Source organism: Kwoniella shivajii, chromosome 2 (assembly GCF_035658355.1).
Source record: "Kwoniella shivajii chromosome 2, complete sequence".
Taxonomy (NCBI): Eukaryota; Fungi; Basidiomycota; class Tremellomycetes; order Tremellales; family Cryptococcaceae; genus Kwoniella; species Kwoniella shivajii.
Window position 1 is genome coordinate 1,628,297 of NC_085909.1, and position 20,742 is coordinate 1,649,038.

The 20,742-nt window shown below is 44.3% G+C and overlaps 6 protein-coding genes across 6 annotated transcripts; 4 read left to right on the forward strand and 2 right to left on the reverse strand.

The window, feature by feature from the left end:
• Nucleotides 1-46: 46 nt before the first annotated feature.
• On the forward strand, nucleotides 47-1,277 carry IL334_001960 (uncharacterized protein; the record flags this gene model as incomplete). The annotated part of the gene is made up of 3 exons (XM_062933708.1): nucleotides 47-293; nucleotides 564-694; nucleotides 870-1,277. 3 exons carry the CDS (start codon nucleotides 47-49, stop codon nucleotides 1,275-1,277), a joined length of 786 nt encoding a protein of 261 aa, XP_062789759.1.
• A 229-nt stretch (nucleotides 1,278-1,506) lies between these two features.
• On the reverse strand, nucleotides 1,507-3,295 carry IL334_001961 (uncharacterized protein; the record flags this gene model as incomplete). The annotated part of the gene is made up of 7 exons (XM_062933709.1): nucleotides 1,507-1,584; nucleotides 1,714-2,137; nucleotides 2,217-2,282; nucleotides 2,462-2,849; nucleotides 2,933-2,982; nucleotides 3,045-3,069; nucleotides 3,139-3,295. The coding sequence occupies 7 exons, from the start codon at nucleotides 3,293-3,295 to the stop codon at nucleotides 1,507-1,509; spliced, it is 1,188 nt and encodes a 395-aa protein (XP_062789760.1).
• A 1,850-nt stretch (nucleotides 3,296-5,145) lies between these two features.
• IL334_001962 (uncharacterized protein) lies at nucleotides 5,146-6,688 on the forward strand (the record flags this gene model as incomplete). The annotated part of the gene is made up of 2 exons (XM_062933710.1): nucleotides 5,146-6,408; nucleotides 6,467-6,688. 2 exons carry the CDS (start codon nucleotides 5,146-5,148, stop codon nucleotides 6,686-6,688), a joined length of 1,485 nt encoding a protein of 494 aa, XP_062789761.1.
• Nucleotides 6,689-10,886: 4,198 nt separating this feature from the next.
• IL334_001963 (uncharacterized protein) lies at nucleotides 10,887-12,380 on the forward strand (the record flags this gene model as incomplete). The annotated part of the gene is made up of 4 exons (XM_062933711.1): nucleotides 10,887-11,632; nucleotides 11,693-11,913; nucleotides 11,971-12,029; nucleotides 12,090-12,380. The coding sequence occupies 4 exons, from the start codon at nucleotides 10,887-10,889 to the stop codon at nucleotides 12,378-12,380; spliced, it is 1,317 nt and encodes a 438-aa protein (XP_062789762.1).
• Nucleotides 12,381-12,668: 288 nt separating this feature from the next.
• Nucleotides 12,669-15,708, reverse strand: IL334_001964 (uncharacterized protein; the record flags this gene model as incomplete). The annotated part of the gene is made up of 11 exons (XM_062933712.1): nucleotides 12,669-12,917; nucleotides 12,981-13,079; nucleotides 13,132-13,315; nucleotides 13,375-13,541; nucleotides 13,596-13,964; nucleotides 14,025-14,170; nucleotides 14,229-14,377; nucleotides 14,432-14,922; nucleotides 14,982-15,334; nucleotides 15,396-15,502; nucleotides 15,563-15,708. 11 exons carry the CDS (start codon nucleotides 15,706-15,708, stop codon nucleotides 12,669-12,671), a joined length of 2,460 nt encoding a protein of 819 aa, XP_062789763.1.
• A 515-nt stretch (nucleotides 15,709-16,223) lies between these two features.
• Nucleotides 16,224-20,715, forward strand: IL334_001965 (uncharacterized protein; the record flags this gene model as incomplete). Its single annotated transcript, XM_062933713.1, has 10 exons — nucleotides 16,224-16,903; nucleotides 16,954-17,197; nucleotides 17,249-18,102; nucleotides 18,145-18,347; nucleotides 18,398-19,032; nucleotides 19,082-19,439; nucleotides 19,489-19,595; nucleotides 19,643-20,041; nucleotides 20,092-20,229; nucleotides 20,293-20,715. 10 exons carry the CDS (start codon nucleotides 16,224-16,226, stop codon nucleotides 20,713-20,715), a joined length of 4,041 nt encoding a protein of 1,346 aa, XP_062789764.1.
• Between the last annotated feature and the right edge of the window lie 27 nt (nucleotides 20,716-20,742).

Below are 20,742 nucleotides of genomic sequence, written 5' to 3' on the forward strand. Positions count from 1 at the left end.
TCTTCTCCGTGACACATCTCGATTCACTCAGCAGGTATTGGCGAGGATGTCATCGTCTTCCTCTTCCTCTAGTAAATTACCGTTCGGGCTATCATCAGTGTTAAGACCACTCTCACCGCCATTATCTAAGACGCGATTGAAATCAAACTTATTCGTATTATTTTTATTCTCATTGAGGAGTTTCTTTGCCCCGTATTTGACTATCAGGACATTGATAGTCAAGCTAGGTGATGGACTGCAGAAGAGAAAAGGAAGGGAAGGGAGCTGGACTGATAATTCTCTATATCTCATTGGTGAGTTCAAATCCCTTGATTTCACTAGAGGATTGAATTTTGAAAGTGAAAATGGGATTGGAACTGGGTTGGAATTGGATGTAGGTCGGGAAGTGAAATTAGACTCAAAACTCATCATCTGGACGTGGAGATAGTATACGAACCTTGATTCAGCTTCACTATATCTCACAGCTGAAAACGATCTATGATCTAATTAATCTCGTTAAATCTGATCAGATCTGAGCTAAGCTGACTTTGACCTCGTCCACACCTATTTCCCCTGAATCGCAGAATTCATAATTCAGATCATAATGGTATGGAATATAATCGAAGCTATAGTATCAATCCAATATCCTTCAACATATATACCGCCTGTCAGGGAAGGTTTGGTAATGACACCTTCAAAAGTTACTTCTCCACTGGTAAGTTCGAATAAACAAATACACCATTTCGCAAAATTGGCTGTTGTCACACCCTTGCTTTTAGCTTCAAGATGAGATATATACTCGGCTTATATCACGTCTGGACTTTTGACTTGATATGACACATGCACTTTTTTCCTAACGATTTGCTAACCTTGATAATCCAATTTTATAGACACGCTCATATTCACCTTCATCACCTTCACATAATCCTTCGAGCCCTTCCCAATCACTTCAACGATCAATCTATCGTCCTTCTTCCTCTTCCAACAATAACGCCATAATGAATAATGTAGGTCCTCAAACACCTAATCGAAATCAGCAAACACCGCATCCATTGTCCAATTCAACTGCAAATTCATCTCCTATATCTTTAACAACAGCCAAGATACTTAATTTACCTCCTCCTACAAATCACTCACCCAATAAAGGTTTATTCTTCGAAAAGAAAGACTCTCAATCACAATCACAACCATCAAATTCCGTTGGAGGCGATTTCGTCTTGATCGATAGAGAAGAAAAAGATTGGGTTGATAACGTTTGGAAAGGTGTAAGAGGTAAAAGTGGTAAAATCGGTTTATGATGCATTATCACTAAGATTTGAGTAAGGTGCAAAAGCTGCTCTGTTTATTTGAACTCATTTGACATCTAATCCCCCAATGGTGGTATGACCTCAATTCTGAGTATATTCGTATATGTACAACAACAAACATTTTTCTTTGATTTTGGGACTTATCTGCCTGATCAAAGTCGTCCACGTCCTCTTGGCTCTTCAGGTCTGCCATCATTGAATCATAATGTACTAAAATCTCTCAATCCACCCTCCATAACTTGATCGTCTTATCAGGTTGCAGCGAACCACTAGCTAACAATCGTCCACTAGGGTGTACCTAAGCAATGATGGGAAACAAGACAAATTTAGCTCCCGTTCATCTTACTTCAAATTATCTGAATATTTCCCCCTTGTCACGCTCTATATCAACATCATCTTGTCCAAGGACAAACACTTAAAAACTCACAGCAATAGCCACTATAGGATTCGTGTGACCTGGCAAGATCTGTATCAATTTCTTCGATTGTAAATCCCATATTATGATTTTACCATTTTCAGATCCTGATACTGTCCAAGCTTCTTTTTTCTTCCCCTCTTCACTCTTTCCATCGACCCGCTTTTGTGTCTCCGTCCCGTCTGAATCGCCATCTACGTCCATATTCACGTCAACATCATTGCCTGCTCGATCCGAGGATTGACACGTTGGTGTAGGTTGAGGTTGAGGAGCTGTGAATACTATCGCTGGACAAGGATATTTTTCACTTATATAAGATCCAGGAGCTTGAAGCGTCTTCAATACTTTGGAAGTATGTATATTATATATTCGTAGTGTCGACGAGAGTGTTGAAGATAATAAGAAGTATGATGATGGTGTAAAAGTCGCATATGACCTACATACATATCAAGGAATTTCATGGGTCAGCTGTGCTTGAGCATGCCTCTTCAGCCTTGATAAATGGAAATGCTTACACAGGAGAGTTGGTATCGTTATCCAAAGTTTTAAGACATTGTCCAGTATTGACATCCCACAATCGTCTGGCATGCGTTACAATAAATGATCAGCTGAGATTGTCACTCGTGTCATGGATGTTCAATGAGATTATCGCCTTTCACCCCATGTAGAATCAAAGTATATCATGACCGCATCGAAAACATTTCTACTTGGATTTCCAACAAATGACACTCGACGATGGTAAAATCGTATTCAGACTCACATTAATCCATCTGCACCTGCAGTCAGAACCATCCCGCCTTCTGTATCCCAGCCTACACACCAAATAGCATCGGCATGAGCAGGTAGACTTCTCAAAACTCTTCCCCTTTTCACATCCCATATAATCGCAGATTCATCAAAACTTCCAGTGACCAATAGATTCGATTTAGGCGAAAAAGCAATAGACAACACCGGAGCTGTATGTCCAGTCAATATCCTCAGCGGTGCTTCTGACCCTGCCTCTCCATTGGAATGTGAACCTAAAGCGGGGTCAGGTGTTGCGTTTGACGAAGATGGAGGTGGTGTCAAATAATGTATGAGTGAAGTAGAATCGTCAGATGCAGTCGAAACGTATAATGAATCAGGTGAAATTGAAATATCGTTTATTCCTATGGAAGGTTTGCAATCTCTACTCGTCAGCTGGGATCCGCTATTATCACTTGAATTGACGGCTATCGAAGACTTGACGAACCTGTTTTATGTGCTCGAAATCCTCGAATGTGATCACCATTCTCCGGATCCCTATGTGAAAGTGATAAATATCATTTCCAACTCTAGGAGAATGGATTGGGTTTGATCCTCACCAGAAATGTAACCATCCGTCTGCGCCTATCATCGCCAATACCAGATATCAGTGAGGTACTTCAGGGATGTGCTTGAAATGGAAAACCCACTCGCCTGCGCTCACTAATACTGATCCATCATTAGAAAACCTCAAAGCCGTTACACTCCTGTTATGAGCTGACAAAGTCTGGCTTAACGAATATCTACGTGTAGAAGGTCCAGCCTCGATCTCCGAGTCGGTACCGCTGGGTGTCGATATTGGTATTGCCATGTTAGTACGCTAATACGACCTTCTCAATCGAACTAACGTCAACGATATACGAAAAATCAGTTGCGGGACCAGTGGAAATGATTTTCTTGTGTTCTTGCTTGGGTTTACAAAGACGCGTTCGAGTGAGCGGAGTTGAGCGAGTTATCTCCGTTTTGGCATATCAACCACACAAACGCACAATCAGATTCACCGCAGGCGGGGTTTAACTTCATCACCAAATGTCAGAGCTTTCGAGTCGTTGCTATGAAACCTCACGTACAGCAATTGTGAAGTAGATGTGATCAAGATTCACATCGATGACTTCGATGACCGACACGCAGTACAAACCGAAAAATCGCATCGCTATCCGTAGCAAAAAGTTATCGGAACGAAAAAAGCATGTTGCAATGACTTTTTACATAATCCAGCAAAATATCACGAAATTCCTTTCGGCCGTTAACAGTAAAAGTTTAGATGGCAACCAAAGGTCTGAAACTGCACATTCGCTTCAGGATACGCATACGATATGTGCTGACAATCCGCAATTAACGGATATGAAGATGCTTGAATTTCCAAATCTAATACGTATCTAGGGTTTTTCTAGTTCGGTGCAGTCATGTTTCATATTTCACGTCATGTATCCACTCGAATATGTATCCCTCAGTGCCACAAAATAATCAAGCAGGTTGATATCTGCCACTAAGAACTGAATGCAGTTACACTTGTTTCTGTCTTTGCGAATGTATGAGACGTACATCCTGAAGGAGGCTCGATCGCCCATACAACCGAGATTGGAACTCCTTCTACTTACACGCTGTCTCATCCGGACCTCGTTTCACAACATACCATCCAAAACCCCAATTCCATAACAGCTGTCGTTGAAGCTTCATGGAACGCGATCTCACAATTTGAACGATGACACCGTCCAGTCTTATACTAAGCGAGTCGCAGACCAAATTTGCACTGCATCGCGTTCACTTTCTACGGTTCTTATATCGGGTGCCAGCGATATTCTCGAATTATCACTGAGTGAAAAACAGATGAAATTCCATAAATAGCCAATATCTCAAAAGTGCCACACGACGTAAGTCAACAGATTTCCTGTTCCTCGGAAAAATAAGAGTGTTTCGGCGTTCGTGCTTTGGTTCGTGAAGTGAAATGGGAATTATCCCGCGGCCGGGAGAACGAGGGGCGAGAGGTACAAGGGCGAGGAGCGGTGGGAAATATCCCCCTTTACAGAAGGGGAGAGACAGAGAACAAAGGGAAAGGGGAAAAGGGTAAGAAAATAAACGGTTGATCATATGTTGTGAATCACGTCACTGAATGTTCGAGACCAAAAAAACATGCACCGCCTCGATCTTCCTTCCCCCTCTCTCCCTTCAACCACTCCTCATTCACCTTCTTGTTTCCCTTCTTTTTTTCTCTTTCTTTTCCCCTCCTGCTGGTCTCCTCCTGTTGCACTTCACTCCATCAGTTCATTCACTTATTCCACATTTTCATTCACCTTGGGTGTCATTTCCTCATTACCACACCCTCTTTTCACCTTTGCAGCTTTCACACGCCAAATCCCTGCAAACCATACATACGTAGAAAGAAAAAAACTTATAACCCATTCCTTTATATTCTTATTCGCCCTTCGCCCCCTTGTTTTCCCTTTCAACCTAAACAGATCACTCCATCCCAAATATAGCACTGAAGTAGAAAAATTGATTGACAAACAACATCCTCATTCTACACATAATCAACAGATAAACAACCCGTTCGTATCTTCAATCTCGATCTCAAAAAACCAATCATCACTGACATAGCATCTACATATAGATATTTATCCTTTGTATACATCAAACCTACCCCTCGACCCCATCCGTCCCATGTCATCGACGGCCAATAATCCTTCTCTCGGCCCTTTCCTCTTCAGTACCGATACCAAAGTCGTCCCTCGCTCCTCTGCAGGCTTCATCTTTCCATCACCGCCTCCTTCTGTTTCTTCATCTGATAACGGTGCTTTAGAATTCGATCTTGATTCTTTCACCCATTGCTCCCCTCGATCAATTTTACTTGACGCGCTACCTGTGGATGATAAAGTAGAGACACCAAGATATCCAGTCGATTTCGATCTCAACATACCCCTTGATTTGTCGCCCCTTGCTTCCAGTACTCCTTCTTCCACTGAACTTGTTTCTCCGATATTGTCATTCAGTGATATCCCACAACTTCCCGTTCTGTCTTCCATCAATAACAGTGACGCAGATACTGCCGAGGCTTTGAGCACTCATCACCTTCAGCGATACCTTCACTACAAGGCACTTGCAGCCAAAGCCGAAGCCGATCGAGCCGTTGCCCAGCAAAATCAAGACGAATCATTTGACGCTTTCTTCGCATCGTGTGATAATCCCGACGACCTCTTGATGCCCGGTTCTGGCAATATCCCCCAACCGTCTTTATACAAAGACGCTAACAACAACATGTTCGCTTACCAACCTCAAGGTCTCGCCAATCCTTCATACTATGGTATGGGTCAACAAGTAAACAATTGGGCTCCCGCTCCAGAATCCTTTACATACCATCCTCAATCTTCTCAAGCTGTTCTTCATGCACAAGCGCAAGCCCATCTTCAGGCTGCAGACGTAGCTCGAGTGCAAGCCCAACAGCAAAGATCCATCTCAACTTCACAATACTATGTTCCCAGTAGTAACCGAACCTCTTTCGATGCTGCCGCTCAGGCTTTCGCTCCCATTCAGCGACCATCGATATCGACGCTGTCTTCAAACAGCCCTCCTTACCCTTCCACCCCTGTCTACCCTGGGATACCAAACTTTGTTCCGGTTCAAATGTCAAAGACGTCCACGTCGACTAGCATGCCATCCTTTGTTGCCCATGAGCAGTCACCAATGATTCGTCGAGCCTCGTCGAACAACGGTAGTGAGCACGAAGGCGAAGACGAACTCGCCGAGTACACATCTCCCGGACGACAAGGTTCTGACGAACTCAAACCGGTCATACCTGGTATGTCCATTCCGAACGCTCACGGTGGTGGTCGAGGTTATGTTCCCGGTCAAACACCTGATGATCCCAAGAAGAGGCACAAGTGTCAGATCTGCGGTAGGGCTTTCGCTAGGGCTTTCAATTTAAAGGTGAGTCCAAACTGCATCAGAAGATAGTCGAATACAGCTGACATGACTTTTTCAATAGTCTCACGTACAAACCCATAACCCTCTTCGACCTAAACCTTATCAATGTCCTCACACATCGTGCAAACGTGGTTTCTCCCGATTGCATGATCTTGAACGTCACCGACAAGGCATTCACTGTGATGGTCCCTTGGTGGACGCCAAGCGACAAGGTGTTTCACCTGCTATCGCCCGCGCGCAGAATAGGATTCAAAAGCGAGCCGAATCAGGTAGTCTCATCTAGTCGATCGATATTCGTATTGGTCGACTCCCAAATGAACAGAGGTTTGCTTATCGCGCCTCATCGAGACTTTTAAACTCAATCCCTCGTTTTTCGTTGTCTTTTCAATTCTGATATATCCTGCACATATCAAAACCTATCAACTCTTTCTCCGACTCAACTCTCACGCAACTATACCGAGTCCCTCTCCACTCCACATGTATCGACATTCCTCTCTTCCCCTTTTCGAGCCCTACCCTATCAACATACTAAAAATTCGAAAAAACCTCCAAAATGCAGCGCCGCCACATAGATGGCATATTAAAACCCACTTCGCTGTATATTTGTTTGTTTTCGTTTCGTTTTTTGTTTGATTAGGTGGGCAGAGGCAGAATAGCAGAGGAAGTTCGGTATGAAGGAAAACCTACTCTTCGAGTAAGGTATGGACACGGGGTATACGTTGACTATGAAAGTCGGCCCCAAAAACTCAACAAACCATGAACAAATCAAATCCAAATCAATAACGCAAATCTACACAAATCGATAAATTCAATTGTATCGATTCGTAATCACCCTCTCCATCATCCTATCATATTCTATGATATCTTTTTCCTATCGTCTATCTATCTTTCTATCTAAAATATTCACCTAAATCATTACTTGACCGCCTCATCCATCCCGCGATCCTTATTTTATCTATCAACAGAACGAACAACATTGGCGAAAAACGCACCCACCATCCAACACATAATGTCATTCAGAGAATGAATGGTAAGGTGGTTGTGCCAAATACATCATAACGTTTGCCAATCACGTTTGTTTCTAGCTTGATGATAGAGTATAGGTGAGCCTAGTGATAGGATCTTTGGACCGTCAAATATGGTTTTCCCATTATTATGTATAAGTTACGTGTTCTGCTTTCCTTTCTATACGCTTCCCTTTTTTCAAATTCATATACAGGACATGTTATTTTTCAACGGATCTCTCCAGTTTGTATAAAGTAGTTATAGAGAGAAAGTGTACGTTAGTATTTCTACTGAAAATCTGAAAAGACTACGCTCGGGATTCATGTCTGTATTGATTATATGCATTCAATTCTGGCGAGCTAGACACAATCGTGACACCGGATAAAAGTACATGGTGTTGGTAACTTACTGAACATAGATGGCATGATGGTAACATATCAAAAAAGGAAAAGAGGAGAAAACAGAAAGGAATGAGGAATAAGAGAGCAGAGGGAAGATGGTGACAGATGTATGTACGAATGCTGGCAAAGGATGAGTACGCCGCTTTAAGAGACATGGTTTGGACGAGTTTCCAAGAAGACCACATGAGAAACAATAAGTGGAGTACTAAAGCTCTTTATCAGCCGAGGCATTGGACCAGGTCTCTGAGATGGAGAAACTACTCTAGTGCCTTTCGCTTCCATTCCCATATGGATCCAGCAAATCTCTCTCGCAGTGATCGGGATAGAGATAACGGTACTGATGGTCGTGATAAGGGTTATCCCCCGGTAAATATCCGGGGTCGTAAGAATATTGCTTTTGTTCCGCAGCATTGGGGGGATGAACCGTACCAGGTGTGTTGAAAGAGTGAACATCGATTTGTCGTGAGCCCTGCGAGGTAATGGGTCCTGTGGCGGGTAATTGGTAATAGGCAGGGGAGTTCATGGATGGCACACGATGTTGCTGCAGTTCGGGTGACACCATCTCTTGGGAGTCAGTGTAATATCCCTGGCGTTCATGATTCTCTTGATTTTCCGGCGTGATACTTGACGCTTGATAGCCGATTGAGGAGACTCTCATTGGCCCATTCTCATTGTTGCCGACTGCCTTATCACTGGGAAGATATGTCTCGTCTTCCTGTCCTCCACGAGAGTGGGAAGGGTCTTCTACAATGGAGTATCCGATATACGAGTCAGTGTCCCGTTGAGACTCAACCTTTTCTCTTTCTTCGATATGTCCAGGATCGAATTGGTGTTTTCTAAGAATCGAGATGGGGGTGTTCCGACATAGAGGAAACGTTCTGGAGCTTGCGGGCATTGGAAACTTTGTGCGTTCGTAGTAGTGGCTTTTTTCTGACAGAGGATCAAAGGTCTCATCACCGCCAGATGGTTCCAAATCAGCTGCTGAAGCCTCTCGCTCATTTGTAGGTGTATTGGACTGATCAGTTGCTATTTATAAAGGCGTGCGGCATTAACAGATTGCTATGAGTCACTATTCATACGATTAAACACTCACACATCTCAAGATGATAGGTTCTATCTTTCCGCGAACTCAATTAATTATCGGTGAAAAGTGATGGTGATTGAAATTTCCAGTGATGAGGGAAAACAAGTGTAGGACAATCAAGAACAAGACGAAAGCGGGAGAATTTATACGTTGAACCCTTGTCAGATCAGGACGCTATGCGTACGTCCTGATTTGAAATATATTAAAGCTCAGATGCATTGCTCATTTGCCTCTTTTCATGGATGTGATACACCATGTATCCGGGCAGAAATCAAGACCAATAACAACATGTAGATTCACATCGACCTACCTTCTTCTGTGCAACAAGAGTGTCAAGTCTGATCTTCAGGACGAACCTTTGTTTGACTGCAAAGGTAACCTTTGTTCGAGAAATTTGCGAGTTCTAGCACTTTCAGAATCTGATGCACTATGGACAAAGAATGGATCCTACCAGGGTATCGTCACAAAGAGAATCGTCATTTCTTGTCTTCGAGCATTTAACATTCTTGGAAAGGTGCGAATCAGATATATTCGAGGGAGATATATATAGGATGACATCAAGCCTGCTCCCTTCAATGCACGGTATGTTTAGATGGCGAGTGAATCCTGATTGGGACGTCATTATCAAATTTACAAGAGTCATCAAGAGCATAATCCTCTAAAATCCCGAAACCCGTAAGGTGAATGAATGCCACCAAAACAAACGATGCATTGAATTCATAATCGTCTCCTCCTCCAAGAGCTATACTGTGGCTTGTTATGTTTGATGGTATGAACCCAACTGTGATCATCAACACATTCCAACATCCTGTAAGTTCCACCTTATACTTCTGTCCAACAACTTTACCTGTCCTTTTCCCTCGCTTCATTGGCCATTCGGTCTTCTCGATGAACTCTTCCAAAGCTTCCATGTTGATCAGATTTCCCATAATTGGATTGAGATGGCTTGGAGTAATCTTTGCCATATATCTCACGCCAGACCTGCACATTCTGTACAATAACAGGAAAACATGTTACGGGATAAGCAGTATCTGGAACGGCACGAGGGGAGGAGGCAAAATGCTTCTCGGAAGCATCCGCCGGATTGGCTTGACATGAGACAGCTGAGTGCTCTGTACATGAAGCTGATGGGAGACGGGACTTGAGACCATTGGTTTCTGGAATTGTGAAACGAGCATGACTCAGCTCTGCTACTTGATGTCCAGCTGTGTCGGTCGTACATACTCGTTGCTGAGAAATCTCGGATTGAGCTTCAAGGCTGGAACCTCGAATTGTCAATGGGTGATCCTGAGGAGGAAATACCACAGAACTCGCTTGGCTTATCGCCACTGCTTGCATTACATCTCGAGGTCGCGTTGGTGAGAGCTCGGTTGAAGTCGCTTTCTATCATTCAGAATCGATCTGAAGCCAGCTACTGGGGGGAACAGGATTGAAAGAATTGGAAAAACCGCTTGTATGTGCTGATAGAGTGAACCTAGGGGAGCAGACGGTGATTAACAAAATGAGAAAACGAAGAAGAGGTCAATTTGATTAGTGATATATCTATACAGTGAGGCAATGCTTTGCTCTTTCTGTTATAATGGCATTTGCAAAGGAGAGTCATGAAAGGGTAGACTCTGCCTTCTGATGAGTGTAAGTGTGTGCCACATTGCCACGTTTGAATTTGGGGATGTATGTCATAATTTACTGCACTGGTGTTATGCGGTGCCTCATCATTGCATCGTCACTGACTCGGTTCAAAAAGCGCGTCAGAGGTTCTCTCGGTGGAAAAAAGTAAAAGTAAAAGAAATTGCGAATTATGTAGATGACATCACTTGAATTCATACTCTGTACTCTCTTTCCCTCACACGACATTCATAATCATATATATAGCCCATTCTTATTCATTCCATTATAATCCTTTCTTCTCATATCCTCTCATACAATCATAACTTCAAGTTCAAGAAAGTCGACTTCAAAAACAAGCCAAAAGAAAAAGTCATTCAATCAATATGGATCCTACCACTTCAGCTCACATCGACCCCTTCGGCGGATCAAACAATGATCTCACGACCAAAAAACCTGTCGTAAGCGAAACTTCTGGTCTCACGACTGCTACCGTTCCTTCGTATTCTACTGGACCTCCTGAGCTTGGGTCAGCTCATCCTCTCGGAGATGCTCATCTCTCTTCCAACAACCCATTCGCCCCTGCGTCTCCCACTCGTTCCACTCAACCCCCTCAATTCAACACTCAACCTCCTCAGTTTAACGCTCAACCTCCTCAATTCAACACTCAATCTACTCAATCTACCACCCAGAACTATCCTGAAGTCCAAGCTTACTCTCCCGTGAAGGAGCAATCTGAGTTTACTTCTCGTCAGACTAACGGTCAAACCGCTACCGAGAACCTTCAATCAGGTGCTTCTCAAGCCCAATACAAAGCTAGTGAAACAGCCACTCAAGCTCAAAACAAGGCTAGTTCAGCTGCCACTCAAGTCCAGAACAAGACTAAGGAAACAGCCAATATTGCTCAAGCTAAAGCAAACGAAGCTGCTACCGGCATCAGACAAAGAGTAAGGAAGCTCTCAGTTGATCTTAACAATGCCGCCGACCATCCTGCTGTCAAGAACGCTAAAGGTGCCGCCAACAACCAAATTGCTCAACTCAGAGAACAGTTAGGTAGAAGTCAAACTGTCTTAGACCTCGAGAAGAGAACCGGTGTGGATAGAGTACCTTTAGTAGTCGGAGGTGTCTTAGCGTGAGTTACTTTTCCTCCTTTAAAAGAATTGCATGCATATTGACCTTTCATTTGATCTAGTTACATCATCTTGATCCCTCTTAACCTCTTCCGACTCGCTCTCCCTATCACAGACCTTCTGACCATTCTTCCAGCAACCTACCTCGCTGCTATCGCTCTCGATAAACCCGAGACAACCGCCAATGATCAAAAAGTCAAGTCACTCCTTTCTTTCTTTGTTGTCCTCGGTGCCATTCAAACTCTTGAGAGTTTGATGGCTGGTTTCTTAGAAAGGCGAATTCGTGAGTAACATATCATACATCGTAATCAGAGATGCCCGCTCACAAAGTAAATTATAGCTCAATATTACACTGTTAAATTGTTATTCCTCGCTTACTTGCTTCACCCCCGAACTCAGGTCAGCTACACCGTTCCGTATGACGCTCGCTACTTTCATGCTAATCTACTCTTTTCGTAGGGTGCTCTCCAAGTTCACGAGAAAGTGTTCCGACCCGTACTTGCTTCAGCTCAAAGATCAGCCAAGCAAGCTCCCCCTTCTCGACAAACCGCTCAAGTGAACACTCCCCCCACCTCCAAACCATCTCTCTCGACAGTCTCTAGTCCCACTCAAGCTCAAACTTCCGGTTTCACCAACATGGCTGCTAACATTCCTTTGCCATCCAATGAGACTGACAACATTGCAAGGGAAGATGCCAGAGGCCAAGGTTATACCGTTGTCTCGGAAACCACTTTTGTCAGAGAAATCTAAATGGTCTGACGTCGATAATCATCACCTCTGCAGACTCATAAAAGGTAGTACCACAGCTATTATCCTAGTACACCTGGTCCTTATCTATATGAATCCTTTTTCTTTCTACTTTTATCACACCTGTAGCTATATATCACAAATACATAAAACAATGACGTAGTCGAATACATGTCTTTTTATATAATGAAGAAGAAGAGAAGAAGTCAATTTACAAACATGCATCAGATTGTCCTATGCGTACTTGTCGATACTGCTATCGTGTTCAAGGTGAAGAAGGTTCGTGTCGGTTCATCTACCTCCCGAGCTAGTAGCGCCGTTACTTCTCTCCCGTTCCAAAACATCTAATAACCCGGTCGCCTGTTGGGTGACATCTAAACTTGTGCTTCCATCGACTAAATCCTTTAGACGGGGTTTCAATTGATACGGTTGAAAGATATCAATCATTTGTTGTCTTGGTCTATGCGTTTTGGCATTTGATTCGATAAGATGTCTCAATGTGCGAAGTGATGGTATTTTCAACGAATCGGAAGGGGAGTTCTAAGCGGGGTTTGCGAGTCAGCACAACAAGTTGAATATCATTTCCTCGAAAAAAAAACTCACAAGAGCGTTTGAGATGATTTCCAATATTTCGACTTTTGAGACTAGACAGCTTCTTATTTTCTCATTGCCCAATGCCAAGTTTGACAACACGTATATAGCCTGAGATTAGGATCAGCTGTAGTTCGCTTGCTGTACCTGCCATCATGCTTACTGGCATCCTCAAGTCGATATCTTCACCTTCTCTAGAAGCTTGAATAATTAAATCAAACAACCCATCTTCGCCAAATGATTCTACTGTTCTACTTATTTCAACAGCAGTCGAATCCGCCAAGAGGTTTTGAAGTATCTCGAAGGCTTGAATACGGAGTGATTGAATTGTGGCAGCGGACAGGAGCCTAACATAGTGATAGCTTTACTAAGCGGTGATTTCTTTTTCCCATAATCTCTTACTCACCCTTTCAACCTGTCCCAGCCCAAAGCAGTAGTGACCATACCCTTTGTGCTTTCCATGGCGTGATACGTCAGATTCTTAATAGCCCAGAGAGCATTCACGGCAAGTGGTTCATAAGGGGAATTCGTCAAATCACAAAGTAATTCCAATCCATTCTCTCTCAAGAGTACCTGAAAATTCTGAGTCAGCTTGATATCACTGTCGCTACCAAGACGAGATCTTACCGTCTTTAGTGGCGAAAAATCAGCTATTAGATTACATATAGTTGCTGTAGCAGCTATCTCGACAGTCCAGATCCTATCACTGAGATTTATGGTGGTCTCTTCGAGTTCATACACCTTGTTTGCTTCTACTTCCCTTTTGAGTAGTTTGACGATTTCTTCGCCAACTCCACTATCCACCAAGCTTGTCTTCAAGATAGCTATGGTACGTGATAACGCTCGAGCCAGTTGACATGCTGCTGCTCTCACACCGTATGAAGGGGACGATAATGCGATTAACAAAAGTGGCAAAACGGGTGGAGAAGACTCGGAAATCAACGATCGTGTGGGCTCATGTTGCATTGCCAGAGAAGCGAGGGCCAACAGCGTTGCCTGGGGGCGAATAGCAATGGTAAATCACTGCAATGCGTATTGCACGAATACTTAGCTTACCTCTTTACTCTTTGAAGCCAGGTCGTTACTGAGTGTTCCCTTTTCTTCGTCCTGATTGATCGAAATGAAGATATTTATTAGACGTGTTGGACAGTCTTTATCGGCAGCGACTTTCTGCAATGCTGCATCATCGGACACAAGGGCGGCTAGGAACCGTGCGAAAGATCAGTACCTTGCTGAAAGGATCGATGCATATGCACTTACCGAGGATAAAACATAACTTGATTCTCTCTTCGATTCCTTCGGTTTGAAGCAGCTTGATGATCTCGTCTAACAATTGGTAGTTTATCACAGTAGATCTTATACGATCAGACGTTCTTGACCCTTTATCAGCTTTGATGATATTTGTCAGACTGGGCCGGAATTGTCAGTCCAGGATCGTCAAGATCATATAAACGAGGACATACCAGCTTGCCGCGGCGATCCTGACGTTTGTATGACCACTCAGAACCAGTCCAGTCAACACACCGACAAATTCATACTTTCTGATATCGTCCTCATCTTCCATTATGTCATCCAAATCTTCATAAGCACTCCAAGATCTGACAGCTGATGATAGCGAAGATTGACCTTTGATCAATGCCGCTAAAAGATCAAGGGCAGCTTCGATGAGTTTCGGATTTGGTTTGCGGGTGGAATAATAGGTACCTGGTGAAGGTGTCAAAGACAATATGGTGGACAAAAGATGATTGATGATAAAAGGGATTACACTTGATGATGACTGAGACGTAGACTTTGAAGCGGATGGGCCTGGATCAGGTGTCGGCACGAAAACTGCCAAGGCCTCTCGATGTGACGGAAGAGCGATCAGTCGTGAGAAAAGTTGATAAAGAGGTAAGAGAAACTGAGGGTCTGGATGAGTCTCAAGAAGTGACAACAACGTTGATAAGTTATCGGGCTGAACATATGAAGCGTGATAAGCTTGTGAGATCAGATATTCAGTATTGACAGACTCACCTCAAATATGGAGCTTAGAGTTCTAGATGCCTCTCCTCTCCATCTATCACCTTTCCCTGCGACCGCTTTACCTTTTCCACCGACATCACGCTCAGTCATGATGTCTACTCCTACTAACCCGGTGCCTACGACCTTCCTTTCAGCTCCAACGCCCCACATGTGACCCCAGATCATATCTGCAGTGGAGACGAGGATATTCCGCAAAGCTCGCAGCAGATGAGGTAGGATCTTCTCGAGCTGTCTTCCGGGGTCGGGGGATGTTTCGGGAGAAGGGCGTGTAAGGGAAGTGACCAAGGTTAAAAGCGAAGAAGGGGTTGACGACATCAACAGCGGCTTAAGGGTAAGATTACCGACTGGATAGAATGTTATAAGTTAGCTATACAAAGTGCTAGTACTTGATGTGTGGTAGCTCACCATTCGCTAGAGCTCCGATGATCACAGCCGTCTCGCTCATGAGCTCGAAAGCTGTAGTCAGATCAATATCTTTCGACGAAGAAGGGTATTCGAGTAATGTGAGCAAGCTAGAACCGCGGATTAGTAACAGTATGACAGCACGAAGTAGTCACGAAGTAGTCACATACAACGAAAGCAATCGTTCATCCTCAGCTACTTCCACTTTCTTCCATGTATTCCCAATGACACCATTCTTCAGGTCTTTCAGGTTCAACAAGAGGTCCGCGGACGTGGGAGCGTTGATCAGGAGATCAAACGTATTGCTATTCGTCATTCCGCAGACTTGTCAATGGGTTTTAGGAAAGACTGTGGATTCTCGACTCGTGCGACTGGTCACTAGCTTATAGATATGTGTGACGGAAGAACTGATGCATGATGATATCGCGGTGATATCGGATGATACATGACGATGGTAACAACGAGGGTACGAGTAACATACAAACAGAGAGTATCACGTGACTTTACGATCTTTTCGGAACTAACGTTAACGTTATTTTTATATGACACAAAAAATACATGACCACCTTAATCATCTCTATTTTGACATTCTATCTATACAATCAAGACGCAGACCGTACTGCATAGCAAACTTGTACGGACTGGCCGGGGGCAAAGAAAAGACTGATATCAATATCCCTACAATCGAAATAGCTGAAGCGAGGTTCAATACGACTCGTCTCATTTCTTTAGTGCACAACGATCGCACGACCGGATCGACTTTTGCCTCTGGATCTTTGCCACCATTGGAGATTCTCTTCGACTGTATCATCCAGAACAAACCTCGAAATAATGCTCCCACTCAGAACTGCTGGTCGAGCACGGCTTACTACCGCCTCTAGCTCCTCTTCACCTTTGCTGCGCCTGGTGGCACAGCGATATCCAACAGCTCTCCGATGCTACACCACCCCCTCCACTCCTCGACAATCACCACCAGCTGCTCAATTAGCAGAAGCCGAACCTTCATATTACCACCATGCCACTCGACAATCACTTCCACAACCACTTGAACCACGTATCCGAATGGAAACCTCTCAATATCCAGGTCGAACACAACCCTTACTTCATCTTCCTTCCCCTTTACCAACAGACATCACACCGAATCCAAATTCCCCTCAATCCACTCTTTACCCTCCGACAGGTGTCATCGATTCCATTTCCATGATATCGATTTGTCTTAGAAGACCAGAACATGTCCCTCGAGCGTATCAAATTTTCAAGCAATTGCTTGAAGATTCGGCATCCGGCTTGAGACGTGTTCCAGATGCCGAAGTATGGGCAAGAGTGATTGAAGGTGTTGCAAGTCTAGGTAAAGAAGTTGAAGGGACACCTTGGGAGAACTGGAGAAAGAGAGCGGAAAGATTGGTATCTCAATGGGAAGGCGCAAATGGATCGTGGGGAACACATCAGCCGGCAGGTCTGGAAAAGGGAGGGTTGAAGGTCTACCAAGGGTGGTTTAATGGTTTGATCAGGTAAATTATTACCAATCACGACGCACAGCCAACGCTCATATCCCTTATAGCTCGCAAGCTTCCCTTGATCCTCTGATACCTTATCTTAACGACTCTGCTTTACCCATATCTGTGCTGTTAGAAGGTCTTGAGCCATCTGCCGTACCACTGGCTTGTGAAGCTGTGACTGAAGCAGCTAGACAACATAGTATGGTACATCTCGAAGAGTCTGTGAAGGATTTTCAAGGTGTAGAAAGACAGAGGAGAGAAGAGATCGCTCAAGAAGTGATCGAAGAGGTCAAGCCTGTTTTAGAGGTGCGTATTGATATATGATGAAGTTAGTTCCTGACTGATGGCGACATATAGACCGCGGGGAAAACTAAAAAAGCGGAAAAAGCTGGACTATCTCCCGAAGCTCGATTCGCCATAAACAACCTTCGACAAACCCTCTCTCCAATTTCGACAGCATCGCTACCTCTGAATCGTCAAAGGAAGCTGGAAGAGGCATCTTTGCAGGCCGCTCGTGCAGAACTTGAGGAATCCGCCAAAAGAATGGAGGCTGCTAAAGACAGTGTCACTCTGCAGCGGTCACAACTACAAGGGTGGATGCATGGGTGGCTTGGTCTGCTGACGACAGAGCTGGAACAGCGGATCGCAGCCATGCAAGCTGAAATGGCTCTGATGCCTGATGGTGACATTGACGCAGCTCCTCCAAAATACTCCGCCAGTACGAAAATGAAACGGAATGTCTTGCTGATGTACCTTCAACTACTACCCCTCGACAAGTTAGCTTTGATCACAATTTTAGAGATCATGAGAATGAGTGGATCCGGCGGCATCGCAGATGGTATGAAAGCACTTAGAGGAATGTTGGCTGTAGGAAAAGCTGTGGAAACTGAATTTAGAGCGGAAACAATCAAGAATGTTGCGGGAGTTGATTCGCATCACTGGCTGAGAACGATCGATCCGCTTACTCAGAAACCCAGTCGTCAATTGGTTGGATCGGTATGGAGGAAGATAGGAGAACAGGTTAATACGACCAAAGCGGATCAAGCGCATGCATCATCATCCATGTCAATGGACGATGATTTGCATCAAGTCTGGACTCCTGCGTGGTCGCAAATGGCTCAGCTGGGTGTTGGTTCCGAGCTTGTCGATGCGTTATTGAAGGTGGCTAAGGTGCAAAGGACGGCAAAGCATCCGGTAACCGAGGAGGAAATGTGAGTGAAGATTGTGACGAGCTCAGCTGATAGTCAATTCAGCACCGAGGAGCAAGCTGCTTTCACTCATGCGTACGAGTATATTCGGGGAAAGAAATTAGGTGTAATCAAGCTTAACCCTGTAGTGGCCGCTCGGCTCGCACGAGACGATGTTGGCGTGGTAATTCACCCTAAACATCTTCCTATGCTTGTTGAGCCAAAACCTTGGACTTCTCATAATCACGGGGGGTATTTGCTTCATGCAGGTGAGTTGATGTGTAGATCTAATCGTCTCATTTGCTAAATTATTTCACAGTTCCGATCATGCGATTCAAGGAATCCGCTGAACAACAATCCTATCTACGACAAGCGTCTAATGAAGGACATCTAGAACCCGTCTTCCATGGATTAGACGTCCTGTCTTCCACCGCCTGGGCAATCAACCGTAAAGTGTTTGATGTTGTTCTTCACGCGTGGAACAATGGCGACGCTATAGCCGACATACCTGCTTCAGAAGAAAAGTCACACTATGTGATACCGGAAAAACCCGATTCAAGGGATCAAGATCCTCTAAAACGATCAGTATACGTGGACAAGATGAAGAGCGTGATGGGCCAACAGAGAAAAGATCACGCTGAGAGGTGTAAATTCAATTACAATATTGAAATCGCTCGATCGTATCTAAATGATACCTTTTATCTTCCGCATAATATGGATTTCAGGGGTAGAGCTTATCCCATCCCACCGCATCTGAGTCCTGTAGGAGATGATCTCTGTAGAGGGTTATTGACGTTCGGCACGAAGAAGCCTTTGGGAGAAGCTGGATTGAAATGGCTATATATCCATTTGGCGAATGTTTATGGATTTGACAAAGCCAGCTTTGAAGAGAGAAGGAGATTTGCCGAGCAAAGAGAAGCGGAGATTTTCGATTCTGCCGATCACCCCTTAGACGTGAGCTGCATTGACGCAGGTGTTGTGACGGAGCTGATTATGTCCACAGGGAAATCGATGGTGGCTTCAAGCCGAAGACCCATGGCAATGCCTTGCAACCTGTTTCGAGATTGCAGCCGCATTACGTTCGGGCGATCCAATGAAATTCGAATCTTCTTTACCAATTCATCAAGACGGTACCTGTAATGGTATGCAACATTACGCGGCGTTAGGAGGTGATGTTAGGGGTGCCAAAGCTGTCAATCTGGAGAATGGTGATAAACCCGCGGATATCTATACCGGCGTCGTCGATATCGTAAACAAGGTCATCGAGGAGGATCAACGGAAAGGTGTGGACGTGGCTTTGTTGATCAAGAAGCCGCTAGGAAGGAAGATCGTCAAGCAGACCGTGATGACGACTGTCTATGGTGAGCTATAAGTTTCCGCGGTGGGAAGACGTAGCTGACAATTGCGCAGGTGTTACCTTTGTCGGTGCTAGAGAACAGATTGCCAAGCAACTTGTCGCTCGAGGTGATTTTGCTCATGAGCACGTCTTTATGGTTTCTGGATATGTCGCCAAGACAGTGAGTCCAAGTCATAGCTTTTTATGCAGTAACTGATCCCCTTTTAGGTCCTCAATTGTATCGGTGATTTGTTCTCCGGAGCCAAAGCAATTATGGACTGGTTGACCACATCTGCTAAACTCATCTCACGATCTGTACCTGCCGATCGAGTCAACGACGCTGCCAATAATCTGACAATGACGCTACGAAATGGAAAAGTGAAATCTAGAGCTACGAGAGAATTCATGACTTCTGTAGTATGGACAACGCCATTGGGTTTACCTGTTGTTCAACCATATCGAAAAGCTCAGAAGAAACAAATCATGACCGCTCTACAAACTGTCTACATATCCGATCCCAACGCTCCTTCCGAGGTCTCACCTCAAAAACAAGCTACAGCTTTCCCGCCTAATTTCATCCATTCATTAGATGCCACTCATATGTTATTGACGGCTCTAAAGTGTAGGGTGAGTGAATCAGATCTAGATTGATGACTTCAACTTACTCTCTGTTGCAGCAAAACGATATCGCCTTTGCCAGTGTACACGATTCATATTGGACACATGCCGCGACAGTTGAACCCATGTCAGATCTAATCAGAGACACTTTTATTCATCTTCATTCGCAAGATCTGGTTGGTGAATTAAGACAAGAGGTGAGTATTTATCCCACTGTAAGACCAGCAAGGCGACAAACTCATCCGTTGCACATTTACCAGTTCATCGAGCGATATGGAGATCACCGAATACCAGTACAGAGCGCCAAGACAATTTCAAGTACCGCCGCTAAACGTAAAGAAGCAGCAATCGTACGACAAAAGCAAATGTCAGCTGTTCTAGGTGACTTATCAGACGAAACCAACTCACCTGAATTCGACAAACATACTCTCGACGTCGAAGCTGATATCATATCATCATCCGTTGAAGAAGTAGAAGCCAAAGCTGCGGATTCAATGGGATTACCGGTGGATAAGTTGATTTCTTCAGCAACAGCGGGCCCAGAAAAAGTGAAAATCGATTTGAAAACTGAAAAAATAGGTAAAACAAATTGGGTCAAATTCGGCGATGTCTTACCTCCCTGTCCACCAAGAGGAGTTTTCAATGTTGATAGAGTTAGAGAATCCGCTTATTTCTTCTCATAATCTGTTTCTGATGATTGGAGCGAAAGA